A 12,016-nucleotide genomic window follows, 5' to 3' on the forward strand; every position below is an offset into this window, starting at 1 on the left:
GATATCAGAGATTGAAGATCAACTCAATGAAATAAAATGAGAAGGCAAGATTAGAGAAAAAAGAGTGAAAATAAATGAACAACACCTCCGGGATATATGGGATTATGTAAAAAGACCTAATCTACATTTGATAGGTGTACCTGAATATGACAGAGAGAATGAATCCAAGCTTGAAAACAATCTGCAGGATATTATCCAGGAGAACTTCCCCAACCTAGCAAGGCAGGCCAATATTCAAGTCCAGGAAATACAGAGAACACCACAAAGATATTCCTCAAGAAGAGCAACCCCAAGGCACATAATCATCAGATTCACCAGGGTTGAAATGAAGGAAAAAATGCAGCCAGAGAAAAAGGTTGGGTTACCCAAAAAGGGAAGCCCATCAGACTCACAGCAAATCTCTTGGCAGAAACCATACAAGCCAGAAGAGAGTGAGGGCCAATATTCAACATCTTTAAAGAGAAGAACTTTCGACCTAGAATTTCATATCCAGCCAAACTAAGCTTCATAAGCGAAGGAGAAATAAAATCCTTTACGGACAAGCAATTGCTAAGACATTTCGTCACCACCAGGCCAGCCTTACAAGAGCTCCTGAAAGAAGCACTAAACATAGAAAGGAACAACCAGTACCAGCCACTCCAAAAATGTACCAAATAGTAAAGAGCATCGACACAATGAAGAAACTGCGTCAACTAACAGGCAAAACAACCAGCTAACATCAAAATGGAAGGATCTAATTCACACATAACAATATTAACCTTAAATTTAAATAGGCTAAATGTCCCAATCAAAAGACACAGACTGGCAAATTGGATAAAAAGTCAAAACCCATCAGTGTGCTGTATCCAGGAAACCCATCTCACGTGCAAGGACACACATAGACTCCAAATAAAGGGATGGGGGAAGATTTACCAACAAAAGGGAGAGCAAAAAAAGGCAGGAGTTGTAATCCTAGTCTTTGATAAAATAGACTTTAAACCAACAAAGATCAAAAGGGACAAAGAAGGGCATTACATAATGGTAAAACAATCAATGCAACAAGGAGAGCTAATGATCCTAAATATATATGCACCCAATACAGGAGCACCCAGATACATAAAGCAAGTTCTTAATGACCTACAAAGAGACTTAGACTCCCATACAACAGTAGTAGGAGACTTTAACACCCCACTGTCAATATTAGACAGATCAACAAGACAGAAGATTAACAAGGATATCCAGGACTTGAACTCAGATCTGGACCAAACAAACCTAATAGACATCTATAGAACTCTCCACCCCAAATCCACAGAATATACATTCTTCTCAGCACCACATCGTACCTACTCTAAAACTGACCTCATAATTGGAAGTAAATCACTCTTCAGCAAATGCAAAAGAATGGAAATCATAACAGCCTCTCAGACCACAGTGCAATCAAATTAGAATTCAGGATTAAGAAACTAACTCCAAACTGCACAACTTCATGAAAACTGAACAACTGTCTCTTGAATGTTGACTGGATAAATGATGAAATGAAGGCAGAAATAAAAATGTTCTTTGAAACGGACAAGAACAAAGATACAATGTACCAGAATCTCTGGGACACATTTAAAGCAGTGTCTAGAGGAAAATTTATACCAATCAATGCCCACATGAGAAGCAAGGAAAGATCTAAAATCGACAACCTTTCATCAAAATTGAAAGAGCTAGAGGCAAGATCAAAAAAACTCAAAACCTAGCAGAAGACAAGAAATAACTAAAGTCAGAGCAGAACTGAAGGAGATAAGAGACACAAAAAACCTTTCAAAAAATCAAGAAATCCAGGAGCTGGTTTTTCTGAAAAGATCAACAAAATAGACCACTAGTCAGATTAATAAACAAGAAAAGGGAGAAGAATCAAGTAGATGCAATAAAAACGATAAAGGGGATATCACCTCAGATTCCACAGAAATACAAACTACCATCAGACATTACTACAAACAACTCTATGCACATAAACCAGTAAACCTGGAAGAAATGGATAAATTCCTGGACACTTGCACCCTTCCAAGCCTAAACCAGGAAGAAGTTGAAACCCTGAATAGACCAATAAAAAGGGCTAAACTTGAGGCAGCAATTAAGGGTCTACTAACCAAAAAAAGCCCAGGTCCAGACGGGTTCACAGCCGAATTATACCAGACACACAAAGAGGAGCTGGTACCACTCCTTCTGAAACTATTCCAAACAATCCAAAAAGAGGAAATCCTCTCCAAATCATTTTATGAGACCAACATCATCCTGATACCAAAACCCGGCAAAGACTCAACAAGAAAAGAAGACTTCAGGCCAATATCCATGATGAACATAGATACAAAAATCTTCAACAAAATATGGGCAAACCGATTGCAACAGCACATCAAAAAGCTTGTCCACCATGATCAAGTAGGCTTCATCCCAGGGATGCAAGGCTGGTTCAACATACACAAGTCTATAAACATAATCCACCACATAAACAGAATCAAAGACAAAAACTACATGATTATCTCAATAGCTGCAGAGAAGGCCTTTGACAAAATTCAACAGCACTTTATGCTAAAAACTCTCAGAAAACTAGTTGTTGACGGAATGTATCTCAAAATAATAAAAGCTATTTACGACAAACCCACAGTCAATATCATACTACATGGGTAAAAACTGGAAGTATTCCCTTTCAAATCTGGCACTAGACAAGGATGCCTTCTCTCACCACTCCTATCAATATAGTATTAGAAGTTCTAGCCAGAGCAATCAGGCAAGAAAAAGAAATAAAGGGTATTCGATTAGAAAAGGAGGAAGTCAAATTGTCTGTATTTGCAGACGACATGATTGTATATTTACAAGACCCCATCATCTCAGCCCAAAATCTCCTGAAACTGATAAGCAACTTCAGCAAAGTCTCAGGATACAAAATCAATGTGCAGAAATCACAAGCATTCCTGTACACCAATAACAGACTTAAAGAGAGCCAAATCAACAACGAACTGCCATTCACAATTGCTACAAAGAGAATAAAATACCTAGGAATACAACTAACAAAGGATGTAAAGGACCTCTTCAAGGAGAACTACAAACCACTGCTCAAGGAAATAAGAGAGACACAAACAGATGGAGAAACATTCCATGCTCATGGTTAAGAAGAATCAATATTGTGAAAATGGCCATATTGCCCAAAGTAATCTATAGATTCAACACTATCCCCATCAAGCTACCTATGACCCTCTTCACAGAACTGGACAAAACCACCTTAAACTTCATATGGAACCAAAAGAGAGACCACATGGCCAAAACAATCCTACACAAAAAGAACAAAGCTGGAGGCATCACACCACCTGATTTCAAGCTATACTACGAGGCTACAGTAATCAAAACAACATGGTACTGGTACCAAAAGAGAGATATAGACCCCTGGAACAGAACAGAGGCCTCAGAGGTAACGCCACACATCTACAACCATCTGATCTTTCACAAACATGACAAAAACAAGCAATTGGGGAAAGGATTCCCTGTTTAACAAATGGTGTTGGGAAACTGGCTAGCCAAATGCAGAAAACAGAAACTGGACCCCTTCCTTACACCTTACACTAAAATTAACTTCAGATGGATTAAAGAGCTAAACGTAAGACCTAACACTATAAAAACCCTAGAAGAAAACCTAGGCAAAACCATTCAGGACATAGGCATAGGCAAGGACTTCATGACGAAAACACCAAAAGCATTGGCAACAAAAGCCAAAATAGACAAATGGGATCTAATTAAACTCCAAACCTTCTGTATAGCAAAAGAAACAATCATTAGAGAGAACTGGCAACCAACAGAATGGGAAAAAAATTTTGCAATCTTTCCATCTGACAAAGGGCTAATATCCAGAATCTACAAAGAACTAAAACAGATTTACAAGAAAAAAACAAACAAACCCATTCAAAAGTGGGCAAAGGACATAAGCAGACACTTTTCAAAAGAAGACACATATGAGGCCAACTAACATATGAAAAATTGCTCATCATCACTGGTCATTAGAGAAATGCATATCAAAACTACATTGAGATACCATCTCATGCCAGTTAGAATGGCAATCATTAAAAAATCTGGAGACAAGAGATGCTGGAGAGGATGTGGAGAAATAGGAACACTTTTACACTGTTGGTGGGAGTATAAATTAGTTCAACCATTGTAGAAGACAGTGTGGCTACTCCTCAAGGATCTAGAAATAGAAATTCCATTTGACCCAGCAATCCCATTACTCGGTATATACCCAAATGATTATAAATCATTCTATTATAAAGACACATGAACATGTATGTTCACTGTGGCACTGTTTACTATAGCAAAAGACCTGGAACCAACCCAAATGCCCATCGATGATAGATTGGACAAGGAAAATGTGGCACATATACACCATGGAATACTATGCAGCCATGAAAAACGATGAATTCATGTCCTTTGTAGGGACATGGATAAATGTGGAAATCATTCTCAGCAAACCTACACAAGAACAGAAAATCAAACACCGCATGTTCTCACTCATAGGCAGGTGTTGAACAATGAGAACACATGGACACAGGGAGGGGATCATCACACAGTAGGGTCTGTTGGGGGGAAATAGGGGCGGGACAGCGGGGGCAGGTAAGGAGGTTGGAGAGTGATAACATGGGGAGAAATGCCAGATACAGGTGACGGGGAATGGAGGCAGCAAATCACATTGCCATGTATGTACCTATGTAACAGTCCTGCATGCTCTGCACATGTACCCTAGAACCTAAAGTGTAATAAAAAAAATTTTTTTAATTCACACTTCTTTGAAACAAGTGAATTGGCACTTTCTTAGTTCTAGAGTACTGTGAGCTTTCTCCATTGTTGAAATAAATTGGCCACGAGAGATTGAGACTACGAAAAAAAAAATTCTTCTATTGACCAGATCCATGTACCTGTCATTTTTATCATCCCACCACAGTATTAAAAGGGCTAATATTATGTAAGTTGCACTGACATTCCCCTCTTCGAGAACATTTATTTCCTGGGTTTTTTTGTTGTTTGGTTTCCTTGGGCATTATTACTTTGAAAATATTCCTAAAAGTAGAATTATACAGGTCAAAAAGATGAATCATGTTATACATTTATTTTATACATGTTATACATTTATTTATTAACAACATGATGAATCATGTTGTTACATTTATTGACCAATTGTTTTCCAGGAGAAAAAATAACCCATTCAAAAAGCTACCAATAATGTCCAAATATCGCTGTCCCAATCTTTACACCACTCTCACTGACACATAATTATATCACACTTGTCATTCTTTTGACTGGCCTAACAGGTCTATCTAGTTCCTACAGGTTGTTTGAATATGAATTTTAATTGCTGATAAGGCTGAATATTATTCCTTGTGATGACTCACTCTTTTTCTCTAAATACATAAAAACCACTTATTGAGATGCAATAAGCAATGATCCCATGTACACATAGATGCTTTCCACATTTTTAAACATTGATTTATTTCTATTTATAGACACAACACATGTATGTTACAGAAAGTCTGAGATATAAAGAAAAGCATAAGAAATAATATAAAAATCACCCATAATCCCAACACACTTTCTCCTCTAAATAGTGTGTGTTATAAAAAGTTAATTTCCTTTCTTCATCTCCCCATTCATCTCAATGCCCCACTAAAAGTAATCACTGTTAAGCATTTGTTATATGTATATTGTTCCAGGATTTTCCTATGGCTCTTTTTATAAAAATAGAATCATACTAATCGTCGTCTTCTGCAAAAGGCTCTTTTTCCTTAATACTCTATCACAGACATCTTTTCAAGATATATAGACCTACCTCATTCTTCTGATAGGCAGATGGTGTTCTATTCTGTGTCTGTATAGTAAGTTATGAAACTGGGTCAAAGTGAGGCAAAAGGGTCCCAGCTGATACCTGAGGTATATATATTACATTTGTTTCTTGTTTTCAGTTACGGTCTCATAGGTACCTGCCACCAGTTCCCTTGCCCCCTTGATCTTTCACTGCAATCACCCAACCTCTCCTCAGCCTTGCCTCACTCATCAACCCTCATCTCTAACTTTGGTGGACTGCTGAGGGCTGTCAGAGCAACCTTTCAGCCTTGCTGACTGGCTCCATTTCACAGGAGGGTTTCCAACCTCACCTGGGCTACCTAACTGTTTACCATTGCTTTTTCTCATTCTCCAGTTCCTTGCTCTCTTCTTCAATCCCAATTCTACCCTCTCACTCTGACCATATGGAGTGGTCACTAATTTACAGGGTAAGTAGAGAACATTCAAGCCTGGCCTCTCCCACCTTCTCTTCATCTCTCAGCCTGACTCTCTTGGCCACCCTTCCTTTCTTTCAACCTGAGTCAGGGAAAGGGTACCTTGATTCTTCTCCAAGGCTTACCCCTCCCTCCGTCTTCAACTTTCCCCTTCCCCCCTTATCCTAGAAACAAGCTTATATAAATGCCATATTAATAATGTTAACAGTAAAAACGGTATCACATTTTATTTAACAACAAAAGAAAAATCATGAAAAGAAAAGCAAGTCCCAGAAAGGCAGTACTAGCATAGTTGTTAAACACGAACCATTTGAATCCTATCTTTTCCACTTACTAGCTGTATAACTTTAAGGAATTAGGCAACCTCTCTTTTGCTCCATTTCTTCATCTATAAAATGAGGAGTGTGGTATTTACCTCACAGAGCAGTTGTGATGGTTAAATAATTTAGTATCTGTAAAATACTTGGGACAGTGCCTGGCTCATAGTTGGTATTCAATAATTGTTCTTATCTACTCATGTATTTTTCTTTTCCACTTGGATAACAACCAGTTTTGACATTTATCATATCCCTTTAAGTGTAGCCAAACTTCAGAAGGCACTGGAATGATACAACATTTCTTAAAGGACCCAGGTTTTGAGTCAAAAATTAAATAATGGTAGAGATGTGGTAGAAAAGAACAGATGCACGTTCAAGGTATGTGATAAATGGCCAGTGTCTTAGTGTCTGTGTGGACTGCTATAACAAAATAATGGTATTTTGGGTGGTTTATACACAAGAAAAATTTATTTCTCACAGTTCTAGAAGCTGGGAAATCCAAGATCGAAGAGCTGGCAGGTTTGGTGCCTAGAAAGGGCCCATTTCCTTATTGATAGGGGTAACATGTCCTCACCTGGTAAAAGGGGCAAATGAGCTCCCTTGGATCTGTTTTATACGGGCACTAATTTCACTCAGGAGGGCTTCACTGACATGACCTCATCACTTCCCCAAAAGCCTCACCTCCTAATGCTATCACCTTGGGATTAGGATTTCAACAGGGATTCTCTGGGGACACAAATATCCAGACCACAGCAGTCAGAAATCAGGAGAATGGATCGTGGGGAGCGGCAGGTCTAGTCTGCCTTGGATTGGCAGATATGGGGTGAGAGGAAGTACCAACAGTTTTCAAAACCGATCAAACCACAAACATTTCATTTATCACATCGAATTTGCAACGTACCATCGTTACCACAACAATGACTGCCACAAGCCCCCATACACTCATTCCCACTTCCACTTCATCCCATCAACAGAATCAGGAAAATCCCTCTGAAAATAGAAACAGAGGTCTCCCTGAAATATAACACCCATGAGATTTCCCATGCAAAGCAAATAGAAATGAGCTATAAAAGAAGCACCATGTATTAGTTCCCTCTAGATCTGCTGCCTAACTCAGTAGGTGGCCCTGATCTCCATCAGGCTCTGTGTCAGTGCTGCTATCTGTGGCCTGCAGGTGGTAAGGACAGTTCAACTGGGCTTGATCACCAGGTGTGAAGGTGGGATTGTTGTACACTCTCAGGGGCTCTTGAAAGGGATCACATTTTAAAATCACTCACCTGATGCTTACTCCACAAAGAAGTATATTAAGTGGAATAATGAGAGACAGGAGTGACTGGAGACAAGAAATCCTATAAAAACCAGGTTATAAGTGGCTAAGGCATGAGGTGACAACACTGAGAGAAGGGTGATAAAAGCAGGGACAAAAAAAGGTTTTGAGTCATAAGAAACTCAGGAGGATATGGCAACAAATTAGTCATATTGGTTAAAACTCAAAGAGGCTTGAAGATCATCATCATCATCACCCAAGATGACAGAGTTTAGTAGGAGACCAAAGGGGTTACTGCAGGTAATTACTGCAAGACCACAGTCACAAGCTCAGCCTTGACATCGTTAATTTTAGGTAAAATCCAGCTGAAAACATGCAATGGGTAGCTGGAAAATCATAATATTATAGAGCATTTCTAATAGGTTCAGAGTATCAATCAGCTCACAATTTGGTTCCTTTAAGAGTTTTCACTCATCAGTAATGACATGTCTTGATGTTAAGCAAGAAAAACATGAAGTAGGCTAAGAAAGATTTGGAATGCATTAAAACTAATTAATTATTAATAACATGTTAGTGATTATGAACAAAAAGTGGGAGAATTTAATCCTGTAAGTTCAAAACATAAGGATGATTTTAGGGAGAAATACGAAATCTTTCCACAAAAAGTGAATATTTGTGTCACTGTCAGAGTATTAGGATTATGGATTATTATTCTGCCTTCAGATAGTATCTTATACACTATCTGAAGTCAGACTATGTTTTATAAGTTATTTAACGTTTTATATCATATAAATTGCTTAAGAATAATATCAAAGTCCTATGAATTATATTTTTAGCTTTTATTTACATTGTTAGTGGCAAATTCACATGGCTGATTTAACACATGAGAACAGTCATAAAACAATCAAAAGAGACTGAAACCTTTTTTGGTACAATTGTTGGTTACAATTAAACTTTAAATAAGAGAGATGGTCAGGTGTGGTGGCTCACATCCATAATCCTGGCGCTTTGGGAGGCTGAGGCGGGCAGGTCACTTGAGCCCAGGAGTTCGAGACCAGCCTAAACAACATAGTGAGACCCAGCCTCTATTTTTTCTTAAAAAAATTAGTTTAAAAAAAAAACCAGAAAGACTTACCACATTTTCCTTCATCTTTCTCAGCTTTTCATCAATCTCTCTCAGCCGATTATGCAGATCCCGTTGCTCTTTGGTGTTCCTAAGTACCTTTTCTCCTGGAGTTATTTCCATATTTCTTTCACCATCAAGGTCAGGTTCCTAATTAAAGACACACACACACACATCATTCCCAGGCTGGATATGTGCTGTCACATACTACCTCAAAGCAACTGAGCCTTGAGATCAGCTTTGCCTCTCAAACAATATTTCTTCCCTTCAAATCAATATTTATAATGTTCTGAAGTCTTCCCATTTTAGGAGGTAAAGGTCCAACTGTACATAAAACAAGTAGGAAAACAAACCCAACTTCTGCAATCATCTGGGAAGCAGGAGACTTCCTGCTTCTCACTTCCTGGAAGTGAAAAGAGCTGGGACCAGGAAACAGGAACCTGGGTTCTGGTCCCTGCTCTGATACCTACCAGTTTGAGACCTTAGGCTCTTCTCTAAATTTCAAGTTCACCATGTATAAATAATAAGAAAAAAAGGCCCTGCCCGTCCATATTATTAGAGGCAGCTGTGTAATAATGGGAAGAAAACTGGACTTGGCAAGGTCAGGAGTTTTGAATCTTCATCCTGCCTGGTTCCTGACCAGACTGACCTTAGAAAAATGAATTAACCCCTCTGAGCTTCAGTTTCATAATCTGTAAAATGATAATAATAATGATAAATCTAGGCTAAAAATCATCACAGTATGTAGTAGGCATGCAACAAATCTTAATGCCAAACAAACGTGAGCTGAATATGTACTTTGAAAAGAATAAGTATTATATAACGAAAGTACTTCATTATTACCTGCAATATTTATATTGACAGAAACATATTTTCCCTAAGTTAATGTTATTTCTGGGTGATAAAAATGGGCATTTCTTGATAGGAATTTCACCCTGTATCTAAGATTAAACTTCCTTTCTTGCACACATCTGCTCTGTGTTGCCATATAAGTAATGGGCAGGAATGGCATTTTTGAAATCACTCAAGCCATAATGCTGCTACTCCCTCATTCCTTACAGAGAGATGGTCACCAGGAATCTCACTACCTCGTTGCCGATCCCTAATAACTCTCTAATCACGGCACTTGTTTCTTTCTCACTGTCTTAGTTCAGATATCCTCATCATTCACCAGTAGTTTTTAAACTCCAGTGAGCTTCAGAATTATCTCCAGAGCCCATGAAAAAATGCAAAGAACCAGCCTCCACCCAGGAGATTCTGATTCAAAAAGTAAAGACAGGACAGGCACGGTGGCTCACACCTGTAACACCAACACTCCAGGAGGCCAAGTCAGGAGGATCCCTTGAGCCTGGGCAACAGAGTGAGACCCAATATCTACAAAATTAAAAAAATTAGCCAGGCACAGTAACAGTGGCCTAGAGTCCCAGGCACTTGGGAGGCTGAGGAGGGAGGATCACTTGAGCCTGGGAGGTTGAGGCTGCAGTGAGCTGTGATCACACCACTGCACTCCAGACTGGGCAACAGAATGAGACTCTGTCTCAAAAAAAAAAGGGCTAAGGACTAATAAACTTATGCACACCTATGTGGCCCCAATCATGTCAGTGTCACCACCAGAGACATCACTCACCACCTGTGGAAGTCCAACCTGCAGAACCTGACTTAACGACGGATGAATGAATGCATTCTCACACCATTACAGTGATTCAAATGGACTAGGGATGGCCATCAGCTACTTTCAGAGGATGAAATGCCAACCTGCCTCAATAAAACCTTTTGGCCTTCCAAAAGGTTTGAGACTATAATCTATAACTTTCCCTAAGTATTTTCTGTAATATTTTGCCACCACTCGAAGTGAATATCAACACACCTATTTGAAATTCAAGAACTACTAACTTATGTTGCTGCTGGAGCTTCCTGGCTGGTCTTGATGCTACGAGTCACCCTGTTCACTCCACTGCAGGGAAGTCGCAGAACAAGGTGCAAAGTCTTCATGCTCTAGGCCCTGTTGGTCTCTTCAGTCTCATTTCCCACTGCTTGAGACTCAGACTCAAACGTGCGGCAATATTCACTACTACTAGTTCCTCCCATTCCAACCCTCCAACTCCTTGTGGAGACTCCTACCCATTTTGAGCCCAATTCAAGCATATTCCCTGACATACCCACAAAGAACAAATTATTCTCTCAGCCACACCACATGTTCCTTTATTACACTTACCACACTGTTGCTGCCCAGACAGTGACATGGCTGGCCCTATTCTCTATGTCCCAATGCAAACTATAATCCCAAAGCTGTATAAGCACTGGCCAATGGACTATAATTTTGATTTTCAAAACTTTGATCAAACTAGTAATGAATTTCAGTAAGATTCATATTGTATACGATTCTACCAAGCAAATTACTAAAAGAGTGCATCAATTTCAAGAAGTGATTATTTTATATTTGACTTCATTTCTCACTTCTGGTAGCTTTCAATCTCTAGAAGCATCCTAATATGGTTTGGATCTGTGTCCCTACCAAATCTCATGTAAATTGTAATCCCCAGTGTTGGAGGTGGCCTGGTGGGAGATGACTGGGTCATGGAGGTGGAGTTCTCATGAATGTGTTAGCACCATACCCTCAGTGGTATTTTCATGATAGTGAGTGAGTTCTCACAAGGTCTGGTTGTTTAGAAGGTGTGTAGCACCTCCCTTCCTTCTCTCTCTCTTCCTCTTGCTCTGCCCATGTAAGATGTGCCTGCTTCCCCTTCACCTTCTACCATGATTGTAAGTTTCCTGAGGCCTCCCCAAAAGCAGAAACTGCTATGCCTCTTGTACAGCCTGCAGAACCGTGAGCCAATTAAACCTCCTTTCTTTATAAATTCCCAGTCTCAGGTATTTCTTTATAGCAGTAAGAGAACAGACTAATACACACTTAGAGACTGAATTATTATAGGAAACATTTTTTAAAGAAAATCTAATGTTAGGGAACAGTTTGGAAAAAATGGTATCAAGTTCTCTTTGCAATGCTACGCAGTCAGCATTTTACAAA

The 12,016-nt window shown here is 39.2% G+C and overlaps 1 protein-coding gene across 1 annotated transcript in view; it reads right to left on the bottom strand.

Moving 5' to 3' along the window:
* The window catches only part of FSIP1 (fibrous sheath interacting protein 1), a 193,088-nt gene that overhangs the window by 112,027 nt on the left and 69,045 nt on the right, over positions 1-12,016 (bottom strand). The window contains exon 9 of the mRNA XM_017530915.2: positions 9,001-9,138. Coding sequence (XP_017386404.1) covers positions 9,001-9,138 — 138 coding nt within the window. The remainder of the gene's footprint in view (positions 1-9,000; positions 9,139-12,016) is intronic.

This window comes from Cebus imitator, unplaced genomic scaffold (assembly GCF_001604975.1).
Source record: "Cebus imitator isolate Cc_AM_T3 unplaced genomic scaffold, Cebus_imitator-1.0 Scaffold70, whole genome shotgun sequence".
NCBI lineage: Eukaryota > Metazoa > Chordata > Mammalia > Primates > Cebidae > Cebus > Cebus imitator.